Raw genomic sequence first — 22,579 nt, forward strand, 5'->3', positions numbered from 1 at the left:
AAATACTCTCTATCTTATAAATAAAACTAAAGCCCTATAAATAAGTTTGGAGAGGACTTTTAAAAGGTTTTCAAATTACACGTTTCAAAATTCACTTCCAAATCAGTTATGAAAATCCTTTTGCAATGTTAATTTACATTTATTATTATTACTCAAATAACATTTGGCATTTGAAAAGTTGAAAAAAGGACTTTTGGAAAGTGAGAAGTAACAATCCAAACGCACCCTAGATGCTATGGGTGAGGACATGATCTTTGAATATTGAATGGTTCAATCTCGTTGCGCTGGTCCTGTGTTATTTACTATATTCTGGTGGTTAGGAAAGATTTTAGTGCGCTTCTTTTTCTCTTGCTCCGAGACTTTAAAGATTATAGATGGAGGCAGCTTTGATGACAAGGGCATTGGGCTCCATCGAAAAAGTTTTTAGGACTATCGCTCCTTTTGACAGCTATATACACGCGATGCTCATGCAACTCACAGTTGGAACTTGCAATATATTGTCATCTCATGTCAAAATGATAAGGTTTAGCACTTTGGGAACCAAACATTATTCATAGTTTATTCTACAATCATGTACTGTCAGCTACCCAAATCTCTCGGATTCCATATGAAATTCCCAGAGAAAATGATTAACTTAGCAGATGTTTTGATTTCTTGTATTTTCCATTACTAACCATAGTTGTTATCTAATTACTGATAAATATTGAATATTTGCAGTTTTGTTGATCATACAATGGGTGGGTCTAAAACCAAAAGTCATCCTTTAGTTTCTATCTATAAAATAATGAGTCAATTTATGCATCCAGAAAAAAAAATTGCCAAGTTATTTTAGCCTCTGCGTAGAAAGCTTACAGAGGCATTGTGGCATCATCGTCAACCTGTTGTACCATATGTCATCAGACGATTAAAAAGGTTGCTTTCAGAAGGAACTTCAGAACAATTTGTTCATTCAACTGTCAGATAGTAAAGTTATACATCATGAAACTATCAAAACCCAAAGGGGTCGAGAAAAATTATGACGATATGCTGAATTAGAATTTCAAAAGTGGGGAGGAAGGCAGAATATTTCTACGCTTTTCCATATAAGCTCATGATTCTTTTAGTTTGGGAACACAACATATCTTTCGATTATGATATTACAACCTTTCACCAAAAATATAAAATAAGTTTTACTTGTAGAATGACTGGGAATATTGCAGTCATTGCCAAAAATATAAAATAATGTTGGATGGGACACTTCCATGAAACTTCATGGATGTCTCGTTGTATTAAATGAACTTCCTTTATTCTCAGAAAGTCTGCATAAAGACGATGGGCTATTAATAGAAGACACATGGATCAATCACACAAGGATTGCCTCCCATTCAAGCGTTTTGCCGGCGAACATGGGGACAATGTCTCCAAACGGAAAGGAAAAAGACTCGGGCACCCTCCATTGAGCCTTCCTCAGTTTAATCTTTGAGCTGTTTCTTGGAAGGCCATAGAAGTCTGGTCCATTAAAGCTTGTGAAGGCCTCCAGCTTGTCGAGCGCACCAGCCTTAAACATGGAAACAATTTACTAATAATCATGCAAAGCACGAGCCTTGCCTTCTAGTTGCATCTCACAGATAAACAGTCTACTATATGTGTGTGTGTGTGTGTGTGTGTGTTATCATAAGCAAACAAAAATGCATGTGACCATATCGTCAAGGAATCAAACACTAATGTCATTCATGAATCACGCACTGATTTAAGCAAATACTAGTTCATCACTGGAACTCACGCATTTCCCCTTGCTCCTTAGTGTGTGTTTGGTTTTCAATTTACATATGGTAAAAGCACATTTGGAGGATCTAACTATTTGTTAGATTTGGCAAAAGTGCATCTCAGATGTAGTTTGAATGTGTTTTTCGTAGTCACTCAAATGGGCCCTTAAACCCAACAAAATGCTCATCTGGAAATAGAAGAATGTAAAATTTAACATATGATTGAGGTGTTACCTCTTCAAAGACGCTTGCATAGAGTGATAGAGCAACAGGGGAGTTGTATATGCCAGCACATCCACAAGGACATTCTTTTTTATGTCTTTCATGAGGAGCGCTATCGGTTCCAAGGAAAAACCTTTTACTTCCACTGGTAACAGCAGAGACAATAGCCTGTCCTGTGAAACAAAAATAACAATAATAATAGAAATGATGTATAAAATTATGTGGAAAAGAAAAATATCAGAAGATGAGACAAGCAGTAAGAACATTTCAAGACTTTTTCGAAAAAAGCTGCATTCATACCATTTGTAAATCATAATATTCATGACTTCTATTTAAATAATTTACCTCAAGTTTTTAATGAAGAAGACTGATATAGCACCTGAAAGATGTTTAGTTGAAATTATTTATACTTTATGGTAGATGAATACATACTGTGAATTTCTCTTTTGAGCACTGGAAGACAGTAATTGTGGGGCTGCAAGCCACCGTGGAACAGAGCATTGCGGTTCAGAAGAAGATGCTGTGGTGTAACAGTTGCAGCCACATAACCTAACAAACATAGTAAATCATGAGAAAACTATGAAAAATGAAATAACATAAAAATAGAGTTCATTCAACCAAATGATTAGACGTACCTTCCTTGCAAGATTCTACAAATTTAACAGCATCCATGGTAGTGATATGCTCCATCACCACCTTCAGCTGTGGAAGCCTTTGAAGTAAAGGCTCTAAAATTGTTTCAATAAAGACCTTTTCCCTATCAAAAATATCAACACTTGGATCTGTGACTTCCCCATGAACCTGTAGGGGAATTGATTAAGCATAAGGATGTTAAAAAAAAAAAAAGAACATCTTAAGTACTTCAAGTCAGAAGAAAGACCAGATGGAAAGAGGGAAACATGTCACTGGGTAGCTTTCCAAACACCATGCAGTTCATACTTAAGCTTTCACATGTTTATCGTTGCAATATGCTGTGAAATAGGTGTCCATTACAATAAAATCAATTACAAGGGACTCACAAGATCTGAACATTGAAAGAATCCTCCACTAGGACAAGGATAGTAAAATAAGAGACAGAAGACATTCTTAGGCACAATCACGTACAAATCAGGTTCAAGGAGTTAAAAGGGAAAGAGAGAATGGAAAAAAAACAAGAGTAACAATTTTTCCCCCCCAAAAAAAAAAGACAAATAAGCAAGCTAAGCAAAATCACAATGGTACCAATAATGGTATATTCTGCCGAACCATCTCCTCTAGAACAGGAAGACATTTTCCAAGAAGATCTGTAACACCATCTTGAGAGTTTGTGGTGGCACCAGCAGGATACAATTTCACACCATAAACAACACCACTTCTTTCTGTCAATGCAGTCAGCATCATCAATAAATGTAATATATTTATAAAAATAAAGAAAAAGATGGATGAGCACAAGAATCTAATTGACAGAAGGCAGTGCGTGTATATATACAACCATAGACATGCAAATTAAACTTACTTGATAACTTATTTTTGCCATACAATTGAATACATTTCAGAGGTAAATTTTTTTAAAATCATGTGAACACAACTAGACTCACTAGCAACTTTAATCTCATCAGGGCCTGTCATGTCTGTTAGGTAAAGGGTCATCAGGGGAGTGAAGTTGCTGTCTCTAGGCAGTGCTTTAAAGATGGACTCTTGATAAGCCAAGGCAGCAGCTGCGCTAGTAATGGGTGGCCTTAAATTTGGCATAACTATCGCCCTTCCAAAATGCTTTGCACTGTAGTCGAGTACTAGTCATTAATCAGGATTTGAAAATCATTTCATTTGTAGGAATATAAAAGAAGCTAGGACCAAGCATTCCTCTCATTCATCCCCTAAAAATCATGAGTGTAAATGGATTGATAACAGGCCTTTCTGTTATTGATTTATAAGCGAATTTACCTGGAAGAGATTACAGCTTTGAGAAGGTCACCATCACGAAGGTGAAGATGCCAGTCATCAGGTTGCGTAATAGTAAGCTCCATCTTCGGTACTTTAGAATGCAGGCGCTGATGCACTTCAAATTTTTTAGATGAAAAGTTTAATACCTATGAACAAAGATAACAAAATAAGTACTAGATGAATCATACAAAGAGAGATAATTCACCCAAAAGGTGATGGAGCACATAATGATAGAGTCTAGTTTGAGTAAGGAAACAAAAATTATTAGATTGCAAACAGTTCAAAGTGTAGCAGTAGTTACGCTTGAAGCCATTTGAACAGGATTCCAACATTTTCAAATTGATAAAAGCCCGGCAAGGGATTAAAGAAAGCAGCTACTTTTATTATTACAGTTCAAAATGCAAACGCCTACTAAGGCCATTCAGGTATTGAAGAAATGAGGTGAGAATACAGCAGGATGTGCCACCCCCTTTTCAATACTTGTTTTGCCACAGAAATAGAAATTAAGGAAATAAATTTGAGCTTTTGACCAGACAACTTCACAAATAAAGTTATTGAAAAAAAAAATCAAGAATTACTTGGTAAGGAAGGAACAAAGTCTTCATCATTCTTAATGCAACAAAGCCATCACAAGCACTTCAAAACTCGCAGAACTATCTGTTAGGAAGAAATTATGAGATGAAAAGAAAAGAAGCAAATAATTACTTTAGCACAACCTTATTATTACTTACGATGACATGCATTTCTATAAAAAGAGAAAGGGAAATAATGAAGTAAATGAGGACTTTGTTATCAATTGCTTGTCATTTAGTTTAACGACCATAAACAAAATGTAAAATGAAATAATTCAACCTAGATGTGATTGCCAATTGTTATTGGAAACACCACTAATCAATGGCCTGAACAATAATTCATTATGCAAAGGGCCTGAATGGAATGGCTCAGCACTTCAATGAGAATGGTGGCTATAGAAAGACAGCTTTTTTTATAACCAGGAGTTCACTTTGGCATAGAGTGTTGTCCAGGGATTTTATCGAACACCCTCAAATCAATCGATCACCGTGGCTCTCATAGCTCCATTGCATCAATCATCAATCAGTTTACTTCAAAATGAAAACCCAGACTGATAGAATCTCATCGTTGATAAAAAAAAAAAAAACAGAAGGTCTAAAAAGACTCCCACAGGGCACGGCAGTATCAGCTCCAATTGTTGCAAAGCCTAGCTCTTGAAAAAGAAAATCCAATTCCATTTAAACATTCGTGCAAGATAAGAAATTTAATTTATGAAAACCAAATTATACTTTCAGAGTCTCCAGACGACCTTCCACCAACAAGAAACGAAAAGAAAAGCACGAAACCTAGGAAGGGCACGGCAGCAGACAGGGCTGAGTTTCAACGATGAAAACCAGTTGCGGACGCGGCGCACAGAGCCGTTGGGTTTCAGACGTCGAAGGAGAAGATGAGAAATTGAAAACTATGATTAAACGGAATCAACGGCTGAGATTGGACACAGAGAACTGACGGCGTTTTGATCGAAATGCATGGAGTGCATCTACCAAGCGAATTGTAGAGGATTTAAACGACACAATCTTGCTGCTGATAGTGATGATAAACGACAGGATCTTAGGGCCATAGTCACACGAAAAGACATGAGAGATAGGTCAGAAATAGGACCGAGCTTGAAGTGTGGCTCTATTTAAATAAAAATTTAAATTTTAAAAATAAATTTTTTTAAATAATCGGGTTTGAAAGTTTGGCCTTGATAAACCTTGTAAAAAAGAGCTTGAGCTCGAGCGACCTTTCAAACATTATTATTATTATTATTGTTATTGTTATTGTTATTGTTATTTTCTTTAGTGGAACACGTGTTTAAAACCAATGACCTGCTCACTTGATCCTATACGCATTATATAATTATTAATTTTAATTTATTTTAAAATTAATTTAATATAATTTAATAAATATTAGTGTATAGTATAAAATTTTTGATTTTTTATTTTCCTATAATTACTATGTTTGTGTATTTATAAAAAATGAACTATTTTTTAATCAAGATTTAAATTTTATTACTAAACTTCTAAATGTGTGTTATTTAATTTTTAAAAAATTATGAGAATTTTAATTTTTTTAATTTCAAAATATTTTAATTAATAATGTTTGATTTTATTTTAATTTTTTTATTTTTTGAAAAAAGGTTTGCCAGCACGACCCTGAATCCTTTACATGAGAGCCGAGCTTGAGAAATGAGGCTCAAAATGAAAAACTAAGTTTTAAGGCTCAGGCCTTAAGGATTGGGCCTGTCCATATTCCTTGCTCTAATGAGAGAACTCAACGTGTGGGCAATCTAACAAATGCACAGTGTCGTTTCAATAAAAGCAATTAGTCACCTTTGTGTGTGTGTGTGTTTTTTTTTTTTTTTTTAAAGCATCCGGTGCTTTTCATGCTCATCAGGGTCTGAAGTAATGTTGACCCTTTACTTCAACCCAAATTAATCTCTGTCATTTGTTTAAATTAATTTTTAAATATTTTTAATATTATATTTATTAAAATAGAAAATTAAAAAATTTAATGTTAAATTTGGACAATTTAGAGTACATTTAAATGATTAATTTATAAAATTTATAAATTTTTTAATATTAAATTAAGTCATTTAAATTATATTTGAACTGTTCAAGGTTAAATTATAAAATTTTTAATACTAAATTAGACTATTAGATTAAATATGTACTAGCCAGATTGATAATGAACATATTTATTAAAATTTTAAAATTTTTATATTTTTTATATTAATAAATAAAATATTTAAAATATTTAAAAATTAATTTAAATAAATGAAAATGATTAATTTAGACTAAAATAAAGGGCTAAGATTACTCTTGAATCTCATGAGCACTCGGTGCTCATCACTTGTAATGAGCACTGAATGTGAATTATTTTTTTATGGTATGCATGTTCTCTTGTTAGACGCTCATTGGAGAGCTTGTATGCTCCTTTTTTTAAAAAAATTAATTTTTATATTACTATATTATTGATTTTTTTAAATATAAATTATGATATTTAAAAATTAAAAATAAGTATATAAATTTTAATTTTAAAATATAAATATATATTTAAAGTCTAAATTTAATTTAAAAAACAAAAATAATTTACTTTTTAGAGTCAAATTAAAAAAATGCTTAAATGGATTGCTTGAGGTCATTTTCACATGGGTTAATAATATTAAGTTTTGAAGTTCAATTATACTAAAAGACTTTGATTTTTCAAGCCCCGATCCTTACGAAAACAAGTTTAAATGAGTGGGTCGTCAAACTTAGCTCGTATTTCTAACTTTGATTCAAGGTACAATTAAGTATTAAATATGAACACTTCTCACAATAAACATTCAAATATTATATTAAATGTCTTTTAAATTAAGTATTGTTACGCATATCAACAACAAAAGTCTAAAATTATTATCAAGTAAAATTGAATCAGTTAAAATGTATACTAAGAATGATCTATGCAAAATCCTATGGCTAGAGGAAGCAAATTATAAAAATTTATTATATTTTGGGCAATTTCTCCCACAAGGAGTACACAAATCACTGCGCATACTTCTTCCATGGTTTCGAAAATTTCTTCTATTGATAGCATTGTTTCAAGAAAAGTTGTTTCTTTTTCCTGAGATGAAGTTTCATGTCTTCAGGAAAGATTGCGATCAGATTGTGAAATTTCCTACATATTTTCATTGAGGACAATTTGATTATTTCCTTTTCATATCTATTTTTCCTAAAGGACCTAGTAAATAGTGTTCCAATGTCATACGGCATTCTGATTTTTCCAAATAATTCATCTGCTGGGCTATATCACCTCTTAAACACTCCATGATCCTAAATATAACATTCTACTATTTATTATGACCAGAAAGAAGCATGCAATGCAAGTATATAACATGAAAGACTTCCCTTTTTAGTGTTTACCCGTTCGGAGAAAATAACAACAAAGGGGCAATATATGTAAATTTATATCCTTGAAAAAACAAGCAGTTTCAGCTATAGATGTCCCAATCCAATGGATTTGACCCTAAAATTTTTCCTTCATTTGGCCATTTTTGCTTTGTTTGAGTTCTACTCCCTTCCCTTCTAAATTAAGAGGCAAATTTCGGAATCTTTTCTTAATCTTCAATATAAAATAAAATTTAGATCAATTATTCTTTTTAATTTTACTCCTTTTTATTTGCTCTTGCTTCAATATTCCAGGTCTTTGATCTAAATTAATATGGTCAATAATTTGTGGGCACGTAGTTAAAAGACCCATCTCTCAAAAAGAATTCAATCATTATTGCATATACTTGAGGCCAAATCTAAAACATTTAGCTAAGTTGAATCAACCGCTCAATCACTGGATTCAAATGCCTTGTAATGCCTCTTGTTTATTTGTTATGTATAGTTTGAATTCATATACAACAATTTATTATAGTAATTAATTGTAAAAAAGAAAAAATTAAAAAAATTAAATATTCTTTAACAATTTTAAAAATATAATTACTATTATTTTTTTAATAAATGTGAAGTTTGTTAGGTATTTATTTTTCACTGGCCGGGTTGTTGGTGCCAACACACACGTATATGAACTTGTAGATATTCTAATTCAATTGATTATTTGGGTGCATGAGTTAAAGATAGGGATGGGAACATAGGGTTTGGTTATATGAAACGACAACGATATAATTAAATGACGCCACATGTTGCAACTTGGAGAGAGCCACATCCATTCACGATGATGATGATTTTTAAATTTTAATTCGCTGCTCGGCTATACAATTAATACATGACCAATTGAATCTCATAATATAGTCCTTTTTTTTTTGCCAGAAATTCTCGTAGTGTATTCATGGCATCATTTTTGTTGACTCCTAAAGCAAACATATTCAATAGTTACGACAGTGAAATTAAATAAAATACTAAAAATATTAGAGCAATTGAGTAATAGCGTAAAATTGAATGGATGAAGTTTTTGACGGCTATGGAATTAATAAACAAGAAAGCTGTGGTAGGGATCTATATGTACAAACTATCAAAAAGCAACATCGAGGGCTTCTCTTGTTTCTGGATCGTTCAAATTATAGTTTCACGTTATATCTTTCAAGATTCAAAGAGAATATCCACTAAGGATTGAATCTGTGCTCATCCTTGTAAAGGCGACTATTATACGTGGTCAAATAAAATATCAGAGTGGACTATCATCCAATAACTTAAGTCTTTTTTGAATGTCGATATATTGTAATAACTTCTATAATAAATAATAACCACTTTCAAATCGTCAGTGCACACCCAATTAATGAAGGGACAATATCATTCAAGTTTCCGAAAGCAACATGACCCAAACAATTAAAATTTCATTACAAGTCTCAGGTAGGTCCTTATTTGAAATTATGTTTTGCTGTTCAATTATTAAAATACTTTTCATTCATTAAAAAACTCACCTCTGGTCATTGATGGCCGCCAGAGCTCTACTGATGGCCGTCGGAGCATGGCTAGCAGAGCTCCAGCAACAAGATCAACTATAGTCAATTCTTTTAAGATAGTCAGGTATATAATCACTTGTTTAACCATTTGTCATTATTAACCAACAAAACCTTTAATTATATTGTGCAAAATAACATATATTATAGATTAAGTTTTTAAAGATTTCTGTGAAAGTTTAAATTGTTAAAAAATTGTTGTCAATTCTTTATAATGAAGTTGTCAAAATTTTAATAACCAACTTATCAAAATATCCTAAAAAATGTTATTTATTCAAGGACCTGACAAAATAACAGATTGTCAATATTAAAAGAATAAATTATCAATATCAAAATGCCACTTAAAGAACTTTATCAAAATATGAATTAAGAGTTTTAAATATTCAAATAACTTGTTAAAATTAAAATCACTTCATGTCAATGTTCAACAAATAAGTTGTCAATATTGTCCCTAAAATATTGTTCACATGTTCTTAATTTACTGAAAAATATATGTGTCTGCTTCCTGTAAGTGATTTTTTCTGCTGCTCACTCGAAAAGCATATTGAAGAAATTGGACCCCATGTTGCCACTAGGAGAGGCAATTCAAAGACACACATACCTACATTAATGCGCATGAGTGATGATGGAAACTTTTGTCCTTTAAACAAACGGTTGTTGGTTGGAGATTTAATTTGGGAGAATATTATTGAAAGATCTATAAAAAAAATTTTAATATTTGGCAAGGATTCTAAATAAATTAAATATTAGTATTTGTTAAAACAATAGTTTTAGTATTTGTTAAAACAATAGTTTAACTTATTATATTTGTTAAAACAACAGTTTTACAATCTGTTAATGTTTGTTTGTTCAAAATCCTTTTAAAAAATTAAATATCTTTCAGGATCTTTTATTGATATTCTCCTTTTAATTTTTAGCCTATATATAAAGCAACTATGGCTGAGGAGATTTATCCTTTATTCTCAGTGTATGGAATATTGGTCTTCACATTTGGTAGCCATTGATTTCTCAGCCTTCCCGACTGAATTCTATCCCTTTCCCTCTCACACAAATATACCAGTCTCCTCCAGTTTTCTTATTTTTGTTAATTCACGTTGAGTTTATCTTTATTTTTCAGAAACTAATATTTTTAATTATTATTGGAAACGAGCATAATATTTGGATCAGATTTGCCGCGTGTGCGTGGATAAAGTAAGTTGTGATTGTGATATGAACATACATTTCTATCTTGTATATTCTTGTTAAGGTTAATCAGAGTCACAAATTTTAAACTATTGCATGAATAACATTTTAAATTTTAAATTTTTAAAATATGTAAAAACTACTCGTAACTTATAAATTCTAGTGCCTGAAATCTCATTATTAAGTTGGAAAAAACAGCTTTTACTTGAATAGTTGTAGGGCCTAATTACATATTGATGTAATACTTATTTTGACTTCTAAAAATAACAGTTATTTTATCCAACTTAATAACAGGGTTTCAAGCAGTCAGAATTTAGAAATTAAAAAAGATTTTTACATATTTTAAGAGTTTATAATTCAAAATATTATTCATGTAATAATTTAAGATTTTAAATGCTCATTCACATTTCTTGTTAGTTCATATTTCTTGAAGAAATTTTTTTGCCAGTGATTTCAATGTACTGCTAATGATATCTAATAGTCAAATAAAACAACGTAGTTAAAAAATAGTCACAAGTCCAAATTTTATTTTATTGTTTAATTAAAAGGGTAGAAACTAACAAGCAAGATGAAATCTGTAACTTTTCATTTACAAAAAAATTTATATACCACTAGGTTACAAGATCATTAGCTCCAAACTTTATCTTTACCTCTCCATGGAATTGAAAAGTCTTTAAAACCTTACTTTATATCCAATTCAATAAATACAAATTCAACCGCATTATTTATAATTTATATAGATTTTATTCTTTAAATATATATATATATATATGTATGTATGTATGTATATATCCGTCAGGACAATAATAGTGATATAGATGCATTAACCAATTAAAGGGCACCATTATTAGAGTCAATCCATTTAATAATGATCACTTCCAAGGAAAAGAAGCCGAGTCTGAATATCAGTGCACATGACCAATTAATATGTGATCGGTATTGATGGCGAACCATTTCTCCGGTAATGGACGATTCTACCATCAAATTAAACGGACTATATATATATATATATATTACATTTGAGAAGAAATAAAAAAAAAACTAAAAGGTAATGAAAGTAGAGTTTTATTGATTAGTTTTTAAAATGAGTGGTTTTTCGCCGGGGCGTTCATAGCTGCTTGATGAATGACCTGAAAGGCATTGTGCATGCACAGCTTGAACTTGTGCTCCTCTACAAAACCCTTCAGTGTTCTCAATGTAATCCTCAGCGTTCCCATATAACTCATGATTGATATGTTCACGTTCTGCAATCACACATTCATTAGTTATTTAATTCACCACACAGATATTCATCCATAATCAGCTTTTACGCATACCCACCTCAGGACCACCAGTCATGGTGAAGTAAAAGCCTTTGACGCGATGATTTGCGAGAGCCATCTGTTCCAAAGGGCCGTTCAAGCTCGAGATTACCACACTTGAATTCCATAGTGTGCTGTACATTCGTTTTGCTACTGCCTGCAACACAAACAATACTTCAACTGGATCATCACTTGTACTCAAACTTCCACAAACCCAACCAAAAAAAAAAAAAAAAAACCGGTTCAGTCTCCGTCTCTTTCTTCTTTGTTCGTCCAACAGTAAGAATAAGAGCTAAAGATTAATCTCTCAACTCAAATAAATTTGTTTTGTACGTGCATAAGAATTCAAAATCATCACTTGGGAGAAGATAATTCTTTAAATGTTGCTCAGATTTTTCAAGCAATTAGTTTCACAATTATCAACTGTGGGGATATTTTGGTTTAACCGAAAAGGAATTCAAAATCAAATATTTAATCAATTTCTATTTCAAAGGTAGGAGATTAGGAGCTCGTCCCACTTATATTAATTTATATTGGTTCACTCTCTCTCTTCTAATAAAAGATGCATTTAATTCCAAGAAAAATGTGATGATCCCCGAGGATTTTGGTTTCCATCAAAAATAAAATTTAACCGAAATAGTCTTAAGAACAATAATATAGGACTTATTTGGTTACTTGTTCTGAGAACAGTTTTATGTTCTTCAAAATAAAAAAATAAAAAAATGTTTAATAAAGTATTTTGAAAAATTAAAAGTATTATTATGAAAATAGATAAATAAAAATATTTTTTAGGTGTTTTGATATTATTACTTTAGAGAGTAAAGGATAATAAAAAAATACTTATTTTTATTATTTTTTTATTATCAGAACATATTCTATAAAATACTAGTTCTTAGGACAATAAAATAAGAATAATTTCAAACAAGCTCATAGTTTCTTTCATTTAAAAAGTTAATCTATTTTTAAATTAAAAATTATTTTAATTGTCAGTCAATTAGATATTAATATTTTGAATATTGAATATTATATATTGCTTAAAGAAGGTGCAATTTTAATTTTTTTCCCAGTAAAAATTTTAAAAATTAAAAAAAAATTAGAATCTCTTAGAAGATGATGATTTGCTAAAACAAAGATGGGTAGTTCTTTCCTCCGCCCACTAGCAGGCAACAGAAACATAAACCTACCTCATGCCCTCTGAATTTCATCTCCAGACCCAGAAGCCAGCCAATGAGAAAAACACTGAAAGATTTCCTCTTCTTCTGAATTAATTTGTGGGCTTTCCAAACAAATTCAAGGGGGTTGGAAATACTGGCTTGATTCAGCTTAGGAATTGATACTTGCAAGAAGGAAATTTGATTCCCCCACCGACTCTTTGAATTAGGCTGCAGCATATCCTTCACTGATTGATAACCTTCAATCTGTCTTGTATTGAACATCACCACCGCCGTGGAATCTGCTTTCCCCTTGCTCTTCATCTCTTGCATGTATTGCCTAATCCCATAGAAGATCATGCCAGTAAGCACATCATTTGTTGTCTGCATAGGATTTAATTATTAGCTTAATCTGATATCTCAAACAAGTTAATAATAAGAGAAAACATAACCTTTGATTCCTAAGCTTTGCTCATAGTTTGCTTTTGATCCCGCACTTTTTTTTGATATTTTAAATCCTTATAATTTTGTTTTTCATTATTTTAGATTTCTTTGTGAACAAAGTGTAAAGATTTCTTAGAGACTTAAAACAATGAAAAAACAAAAATCTAAGAACTTAAAACACTGTAAAAAAAGTGTAACGATCAAAAGTGCAGAAATCTAAAACTATGTTTTCCCTAATAATAATAAACAAGCAAGGTGTTATAAATACTACCACCCCAAGCCTTGACTTGATTTCTTTGAAAGCTTCAAGGGGGAATGATATGTCTGATAAGGTAAAAGGCTGAGACTCAGTTCCTTCCAACCCAGATCTTATGGGTGTTACGTCATCTTGAATCATACCAGATTTTATCAAGCTCCACCCAAAATCTGATATGGAGTTGAAAGAGGAGGAAATAACTGAAAGCAACCTCCTAAACACGTTCTGTCTGGTGGAAGATTGTACAGGTTCTGATGGTTTTCTCGAAGGAAATGATAATGGAATAGAAGGATCATCGGCTCTATGAAGACAAGAAAGAAGAGCACCCATGAGGGAATAACCATCTCCAAGTGAATGATGAAGTTTCATGATGAGGGTGCCACTAGCAGTGCTTGTTGGATACTTAATCACATGGAATTCCCACAGTGGTCTGTCGCTTGGCGTCTTCTCTGTGAGAATCCTTGAAACATAGTCACTAAAATACTGGTCATACAATCCTGATGATGATGAAGCGTTTTCAGGAAATATTGGCACCTTCACATGTTCTTCAGGCCTCACCTCAACTCGCTTCCATATCATGTTCCCATCATCGTCCTTAACCTGCATGTGACCATCAAATAATAATTTTTTAATTACGAGTTGAAATATGTGAAGAACAGAAGAGCTGATGTGTGTGTGTGTGTGTGGAACAGGGAAGAGAAAGAGGGAGAACCATGATACAGGAGAAGCGAGGGTTAATAGGGAGGAAGACATGTTGAAGCAGAGAGATAGTTTGAGAGTCATCAATGGGAACTTCTGATTCTAAAAACCCAAAACAATATGAACATATCACCGAGCTGTTGAAGTATCTTCCAGCAGGACTCACGGGCTCTGTGTACTCTTCATTCATGTAATCCATAATCGTAAAGTATCCGTTATTGAGAGAGAGAGAGAGGGAGAGAGAGATGAGCTATAGGAGAACTGGTGGCTGTGGACAGATTAAAAAGGAAAGGGGATATATATAATTGCAATGAATTGGAACCCAAAAATATACACAGCACCTCCCCAACTGTTTCTTCATAAATGTTGGTTGTGTTTCAACGTATTGTACTTGATATGGAAAGTGATGATTTGGATGTATCCCTCTGCAAAAGAGAAACGAGAGACGAGAATTGAACCATGTCACCCCCGTGCCTTTGATTCGAGCACCAACGCGTCATGTTGAATAAATGTGGAAACGTAAATGGTGTGTTCCCAGTAGCCAAATTTCCAACTAATCTTCTTCTTCTACTACTTTTTAACCAACCAATTTCCATCTAATCTGATATAGACAAAGTCAATTAATCATCAATTATGAAATGGATTTACATAACTCGAAATGCTTCCACTTGTCGCGATTAGCTTCATACCTATTTAATGTTAACATGTTGCTTTCAAATTTTAGCCCCTCACCGCCCTTGTTCCAAAAATCTATCATTTATATTGTTGTATAAGCCTCTAAGATTAAGAACATTATTCAACATTTTAGATTGAAATAATAAAAATCTTAGTCCCTTAAATTTATCTAGTTCTCAATTTGATTCCTAAAATTTAATCTTTATAAACCAAATTTATAAAATTTCATAACTACACATAATTGATTCTCATAGTCCCTTTCTAAAAGTAATAATAAAACTTTTGTTCTTTCAAGTTTTACTATCATTTTTAAGTTATATTAACAAAAGTGGCAAACTAAAGTAAAACGAGAGATGGATTTGCTTTTGAAAATCACCAATCCAAAGCCAACGGAGATGGAGTCAATGTGGTTCTTGGAATGTTTAATCGGTGGTAGATTTGTGCGCTCACGGGTTTTGGTCTTTCAAACATGTTGCCAACATTTATTTATTAGACACACTTGATTTAATTCTGGCAAAATTAAAATGGCCGCAAAATGTTACTGGCTCATAATTCGGGACAAACAAACATGGGGCTTATACATGCAGTCTCAGCAACTAAAAAGATAAAAGTTTATAGTAGCACTCAGAATTTTTTATATTTTTTGTTATATAAACCATTTTCAACGTATTGGTGATATTCAAAATGGTATCATCATTAATTCAACAGACGCCCAACTAAATGGATGCCGATTGCCGAAGGAGTAGCTCAAGAGGACGTATCATTAAAAGATTTTTTTTTTCTTTGATGAAAATCATTAAAAGAATATTTTAATTTTTGTCTCTTCAACTGTTCTTTCCATTTAAGGAATTCAGGAAAAAAATTGCCTTTCGTGTTTAATCAAATCTATCCATAAAATGTAAATTTTACGCGTGAGGTTAAAAACATTTTAATTTCATTTATAATCTAAGTTTTTTTGACCAAACTTTATCATATTTGATTAAGTTTAAAGCTAATACGAAGCAAGGATTCCAATTTAAGGGGGGAAAATACTATATTTAATGAGTGATTATAAAAAATATTTCAAAATTAATAAGCCAATTTAAGACGATTAGTAAAATTCCAGAAGATGGCAAATAAATAAAACTAGGACCACAAAAAGCTTCTATTCTGTAGCACTTTTTTTCTGGTAAATGAAGAATCCACTCACAGGAAACTGTTCCCGGAGATTTCATGACCAATATTTGCTGTTCCTCTGCCTGATCAGAGCGGTTTGCTAAAGAATGTCAGAACGTAATTGAATGATTAACATGTATTTATTTCAGTGATTATTTAGTGGTAAATATCAGTATCAATTCATTAATGGTAAAACCCATCGAGGATGGTCCAGTTGGGGAAACCATATGTATGCATATTTGGATAGAAAAAACTGAAGCTGATAACAGACTGTCGTTTGAACTTTGAAGAGATCATAGAGAAGATGAGAGTGGATGTAATTAATCTGTGTCGATCAATCCTCCATGATGCTTCACAGATGTAAAGCCTGGGTGCAAAGAGTGATTAACACGTATGGGTGATTTAAGATCCAAGCTCCTTATCAGAAGGAACAGCTCCAAGCAACAAGCAAAAACTAACAAGAATTGAAAAGAAAAAGAAAAGGAAAAAAGAAAGCCGATAGACGAATCAGAAAGAACGTAGCGAGGATAGTTTTGATCATTGATGATCACGCATCCTTTAATTTGCTTTCATCCTCTTCGTCATCTTCCAAATTATTTCTATACTTTGTTCAAGACAGTGAAAAACAAATTGAACAGCCAAGAGTAAGAGAGAAAATCGACGAGGACTCTGAGTGAAACAGTTTCGCACCTGAACAGCTTAAGGAATTAGCAGACGAAAGAAATTGGTGACAGAGCAAAGAAGCGAATCAGGATCGCGGCTTTTAAATTGCTTCAACGAATCGAAAACCCTAGCTCCGAAGTCTATTTTGGGCTTCCCTTCAAGAACTTTTCCCTTTTGGACTTTGGCCCCTTGGTCTTGGGCCACCTGTGTACTTACAAAGGCTTGATTTATTTCTTATATATATGTGTCATAATCCAGAATTTGGGTTATTCAAATCCTGCCGCTAATAATCTTATAGATAGGCCATTTACAAGTGAGAAACTCTATAAACGTTCTTTTAAGCCTACAAGTATGTCATAATTTTGGTGAGGGTTTATGTTTGCACAACGTGATGACTAAATATTTCTTCATCTTCTCAATCATATGCCTTAACCATCACTAGTGGGGCACTTAATGATATGCATCGGGTTAGGTCATTCTAATTTTTGTGATGAGGTTTCAACATGCTAGTGTAAAAGATAGGATGAATTTTCAAGTTTGTAGGGAGATTCATTTTTACATGAGACTTTCTTTACCTTTTTAATTACCTAATAGGGACCTTCATATTATATAATGACTTGTATATTTTTTTTGAAGGCTTTAAACTGTTGTGAGAGGAGTTTTAGCATGACCAACACTTCCCTCAATTAAACTTTTTTGTAGCCAAAAAAAAAGACATGAAAATAAATTATCGATAAATCTCTAAAAATGTGCCTTCAAAGCTGCAACAGCATTGGTTTTGGTCAGACATTTGAGGCAACGGACAGAAAAGGAAAAAAAACACAAAAATAAAAAATTCAAATCCAAATAAAATTTGCAAGGATTGACTCAAATTTCAACTTCAACAAATAAAATCAACATGTGCCTAAAAAGACATAAAGTAACAACTTATTTTGGACCGTTATAAATGAACGACTCAAGCAAGCCAGACGAAGCAATTTAACAACAGCATGATCCCAACCCTACAACCCGCGCAAACATGACCACCAAAACTCGCAGAGCCCGAAGGAGGTGGCGGTGACGGTGCTGGAGAATTGTCATCTGCAGATGGGCCCTGACTTGGCTGAGGTGACAAACTTCCTGGAGACACAACCGGGGGGTTCCCACCTACCGGCGGTAGAGCTGGAGTAATCATCGGAGGCGAACAACGACTGTTTCTGACAGCCAAAACAACGACGATCAGCTTCTGACCCTTTTGGCAGTTGTTGGAGTTGCCACTAATAAAGAAGTAGGGACCTGACTTATCGAAGATGAAATACGAATCCCCATCGTTCATTTTCTTCATGGGATTCTTTGTGTTGCAAGAATCGTAGTCCGCCTTCTCCACCACTAAGACTGAATCAGACCCTTTCTTGTACTTGAAATCTACACGAACACGCAATAACAAAAAAGACCAAACTATATATGTATTACAATCAATTAAGAGTACGTTCCTTCATGTCGTGTCTGTATTTGTAAAAATGTATACTTACAGAGCGTATCATTGACTTGAAACCTATTTCTTTCAGCCCAGTGATTGTAGCCTTCAGAAGGCTTCAGAACCCAGCCATCTTTGCCACCAACGTAGAATTTGAAAGCTTGAGATGATGACAAGCAAAGTAGAAACGTGGGAATCATCAGAAGAAACAGATCAAGCAATCTATATGGTTCAGACCCCATATTATTACACTGAAACTGGTACATGTATATGACCTAGAAGTTAAGTACTGATAGGAGAGAGTGAGGAAGCTAATATTTCTGAGAAAGATGGTGAGATTGCACTGCAGGGAGGGATATATGCATATATAAAGTGGTGATGGAGAGAAAATGAACGTTGGTAAATTATGAGAATCGTTTCCGAGGGATATTAATTAATTATAAATTAAATCATTGTAAGCGTTTCCGAGAGAGGAGTTATTATTCTTTCTCTACAGAGATCATCTTTTCTCTTTCTTTTTCAACTTTCTCTATGTGATCTCTAGAGTAGTTCCCCCCCCCCCCCCTTTTAAACCACGTTTCTATTCCATGTTGGTCATCTCAGGTGATAGAGAATCTCAGGATCGCCATCTAGGAAAAAAGATTAGACGATACAGATCCAAATTTTTTTATCTTAATTAATTATCATTTTTAAAGTACCAGTTAAAAAATATCTTCGTTATATTGCATATTTTTTAAAGAAATAAAAATATTACAAGAATAGAGATGAAATGTCTACTGCAAAAAAAAAATAAAAATGAAATGAAATGAAAATTAAAATTGTCCATAAATTACAAGAAAAAACGTGGCTGCAAACGAAGGAAACCTTGGAAGACAGGTAGGGGGATTATAAGCAGTGCTGAGAATACGGGCAAGGGATACTCCGAATCCATTTTAATTTGTATAAAATTAATCATAATCAATGATGTTCTTTACTTCTTATTGAAAAAAAAAAAAACAGTAATTCACATAGCTCTGCTAACGGCAAATTAACGGCTAATTATATTGTTGGCAAAAAAAAATTAACGGCTAATTATATTGCTACATCAATATAATATGAATGGTAATTACTATTAGTCCCTATTTGTGTTTTTATTGAAATTTATTGCCAAACTTGATAATTAATACTTACCCCATCAATTCAAACAATATATAAGGCGTTTTTCAGGTAAGATATTTAAAAATATAAGATATTTTAAATCTTTTAAAATATAGTTAATGAAATTTTTTAAAAATATCCTTAATTATCTCATTCCTGTTTTCCCCTAGCCAACACTAGGGTCTTAAACTATCAGCTAAGATTTTGAGGGATTATTCTTATTTAAAAATGAGGTGTTAGTGAATAGTTTTGTTATTTCATTGTCATGAGTATTTTTGTCTACCGCTATTACGTATCTCATCAAACTTGAAATTTGAACTCAAAATCTCATGATAAATTGATTTGACTTTTTCAACTGATTAAATCAAGCCTCGCGTATATTTTTTCTCACACAGTATTAATGAGTTTTTAAGGTTTAATAATATACCGCACAGTTATTTTGGCCAAATATTATGTCACAGTACAAAAGACTTACTATATAGATAAATATAATTTTCTTGGCAGGCCAATAAATAGAGAATTTTTTAGAGAGAGAGAGAAATTTTTACAAACTAAGTACACTACGTTATCTATGTTCTTTTTAATAAAATTTTACTAGTTCAAGACTCCAATCAAATGTATAAAATATTACTTGTCATTACTTTTAATGACTTTTATTTTTTTTGGGAATAAAATGCATCTTTAATTTCTTGTTTTCTCTCTTCCTAATATCATCAATGACAGAATTAATTTATATTTATGGCTATCTAACATGGCATGTTTTTATTGGACAGAATATGGATGACATAATGCATTGGATCTATGTAAGAATTAAATATATTTATTTTAGGATAACTTAGCCCACTCACCAAAAAAAAAAATCTTCTGCCTACAAAATATGTCCCAAATTTATGAAAATTTAAAAATGTGGTCAATTTACATTGATATGCAAGAGTTTATTATTAATATATGAAGAGTTTATCATTTGATAAATATAGTAAATTGATCATAATATAAAATACAATAAATGTTAGGTTGTTTCGCTTTACTTGATCATGTAACATGGGCTGTATCTATAAAAGTCTTTTTACTTTACTTGACTAAACTAGTGTAACATGACATAATTTTACTAAATAAAGTATAAATGATATGGTCTGGATTTATATGAAAATTTCTCCAAGACAATCATGGAATGTGATCATGCACTTGCAAAAGCGACTTGCGAGGCTATGGGTGTAGAAATTTTTGTGCGTGTTTAGAATTCTAGTTTGTAGCCATGCAGGGTATGTTTAATTATTTGCTTACATTTTTACATGTATACAAATATCACATGGCATGATACAAACATATACAGGAAAAGTATCATCCAATTAGAAAGTTCAAGAAAAAATTCAAATAGCATTTTGAGTTTTAAATTATACTCCTATTTTCAGGATAGAGATTAAGGAATAATTCTACGTGGTATATTGAGTAAATGTGCATTTCTATTTTTAAAGTATTTTTTAAGAAGCACTCGATATCCTAATATTTTTATTTGAGTAATCTTATCCTTAACATTACCAAAGTGAAATATTTTTGCTATTTTTAGTTACGTTTACCCTAGTATGTTTGTAATTACATTCTCTGAGCCTTGAAATGGACAAGCTTTTATGAAAATGTTTGGGTCGGTGCCTCGCCCAAATAGAAAAAGCTAGCTATGTTTTATTCTATTGATGTTTACATTTCATTTTAAATCAAAAAAAAAAAAAGCTTTTCATGAACATGCTTTTATTTTGCTTCTTGCCTAAACTCTATTTTGCTTTTGGTTTATTAATTTGAACTTTTTTTTTTTAGCATTCTAAACTTTGTCCTATTTTAATATAACTATTGGACATTCAGTATGATGATGCTGGATTTAAATATCACAAAAGGTCATTTAAAATTGGCTCTATCAGCATGATTTTTATTTATAAAATTCAAATCTTAATTTTTTGAGGACTTGAATTTTTTCAATCCTATACAACCGTCGGTTGAGCTTAACATCTTTATGCATCCTAATCACCTTTAAGTTGATTTAGAATGACAATAAAGGGGGATGATGACTAATTTCCCGCTATTTTTTTTTCAAAAGGCCAAATATTGATAACTTGAAGTTGTTAAAAAGATTAAACTGAGTCTAGTTTTATTTACAAGTTCTCACTGCCACTATATTAAAAAGATAGTGGCTCTTGTTAGTTGGTTTTTCTTGTCAAGTTTCCAGAAATTTGTTCAATTATAATTTTCTCTACAGTTCAAGTTTTTAAGAACTCTTAAATCATGTTTAGTTGGACAAGAAGGGAGAGGCTTGTTTGGTTGGACAAATGAGAGGGAGGCACCTCCCCTTTCTTTGTCTAGTTAAGTCACTATTGAATAGATTATCTTAATCAATTATGCTATTCAATCATGCATCATATCTATCATAATTTTAAAGGATTGGTTTGTTTAAAGTTAAAACTATATTTTAAATAATACGAACTTTATAATTTAATAATACGATAGAGTTATTTGATGATAAGGGAGTAAATACATCTCTCACTTTAGTTTTTTTTTTGGAAGAAAATTATAAATTTAATGTATATGTTCTAGTGTTTTACATCCGTGATCTTCAAATCTTAAACTACTTGTTTTTAAGTTTTAATATTTCGTGTTTTTGCCATTGAATTTTAAGATTTCACCCTCCACCTACATTTCATGAGGATAGCATGATAACGTGTTTATACAATTTTTTCAACTGCAAGTGACATACCTATTCTCTATTTCTTACCCTAGGAAGCTTCGAGGATCGTACATTTGTACTGACTCTCTCGGTCATCGCTGAAAACGCTAAATTATACAAAATTGGACCCTAATGCATATAAAAATGCAAGCAGAGCATGGCAGAATAAATAATCTTGCATTTTTTATGAAGAATTGAATCAAATCCAAACATCCACATTCGAGCCCCTGACCTCAGTCATCCCTGATATTTCTCCTCAAACGCGTTAACATAAGCTTGGTGTGTAAATCATCAATTTCGTATTCAAAAGTGATTTTCTTTGATGCCAATAACGGGAACAAAATGAATCGGTAC

At 32.2% G+C, this 22,579-nt stretch overlaps 3 protein-coding genes and 1 non-coding gene across 7 annotated transcripts; all 4 read right to left on the reverse strand.

The window, feature by feature from the left end:
• Nucleotides 1-932: 932 nt before the first annotated feature.
• On the reverse strand, nt 933-5,428 carry LOC129312524 (dihydroorotase, mitochondrial-like). 3 transcript variants are annotated; one of them, XM_054955170.1, is made up of 9 exons: nt 5,249-5,428; nt 4,469-4,547; nt 3,891-4,036; nt 3,545-3,726; nt 3,189-3,325; nt 2,603-2,768; nt 2,400-2,516; nt 1,980-2,140; nt 933-1,537 (listed from the first exon to the last, which is right to left on the reverse strand). In XM_054955170.1, exons 2-9 carry the CDS (start codon nt 4,496-4,498, stop codon nt 1,343-1,345), a joined length of 1,134 nt encoding a protein of 377 aa, XP_054811145.1. In that variant the 5' UTR covers nt 4,499-4,547; nt 5,249-5,428; the 3' UTR covers nt 933-1,342. The 3 variants fall into 3 exon arrangements, with proteins under 3 accessions (XP_054811145.1, XP_054811144.1, XP_054811143.1); XM_054955169.1 differs by having other exon boundaries at nt 5,192-5,428; XM_054955168.1 differs by having other exon boundaries at nt 4,743-5,428.
• Nucleotides 5,429-11,419: 5,991 nt separating this feature from the next.
• Nucleotides 11,420-14,707, reverse strand: LOC129313010 (wax ester synthase/diacylglycerol acyltransferase 4-like). Of its 2 annotated transcripts, none has more exons than XM_054955826.1 (5): nt 14,440-14,707; nt 13,746-14,327; nt 13,061-13,411; nt 11,896-12,033; nt 11,420-11,819 (listed from the first exon to the last, which is right to left on the reverse strand). In XM_054955826.1, exons 1-5 carry the CDS (start codon nt 14,623-14,625, stop codon nt 11,655-11,657), a joined length of 1,422 nt encoding a protein of 473 aa, XP_054811801.1. In that variant the 5' UTR covers nt 14,626-14,707; the 3' UTR covers nt 11,420-11,654. The 2 variants fall into 2 exon arrangements, with proteins under 2 accessions (XP_054811801.1, XP_054811802.1); XM_054955827.1 differs by having other exon boundaries at nt 13,743-14,327; nt 14,440-14,706.
• A 2,049-nt stretch (nt 14,708-16,756) lies between these two features.
• Nucleotides 16,757-16,840, reverse strand: LOC129314705 (small nucleolar RNA R32/R81/Z41). The gene has a single exon (XR_008594216.1). It is a non-coding gene; the product is annotated as a small nucleolar RNA R32/R81/Z41 (small nucleolar RNA).
• A 919-nt stretch (nt 16,841-17,759) lies between these two features.
• LOC129312723 (early nodulin-like protein 2) lies at nt 17,760-18,656 on the reverse strand. Its single transcript, XM_054955404.1, has 2 exons — nt 18,431-18,656; nt 17,760-18,323 (listed from the first exon to the last, which is right to left on the reverse strand). Exons 1-2 carry the CDS (start codon nt 18,639-18,641, stop codon nt 17,875-17,877), a joined length of 660 nt encoding a protein of 219 aa, XP_054811379.1. The 5' UTR covers nt 18,642-18,656; the 3' UTR covers nt 17,760-17,874.
• Between the last annotated feature and the right edge of the window lie 3,923 nt (nt 18,657-22,579).

This window comes from Prosopis cineraria, unplaced genomic scaffold (assembly GCF_029017545.1).
Source record: "Prosopis cineraria cultivar Desert tree isolate PC_DT_omini unplaced genomic scaffold, ASM2901754v1 PC6, whole genome shotgun sequence".
Taxonomy (NCBI): domain Eukaryota; kingdom Viridiplantae; phylum Streptophyta; class Magnoliopsida; order Fabales; family Fabaceae; genus Prosopis; species Prosopis cineraria.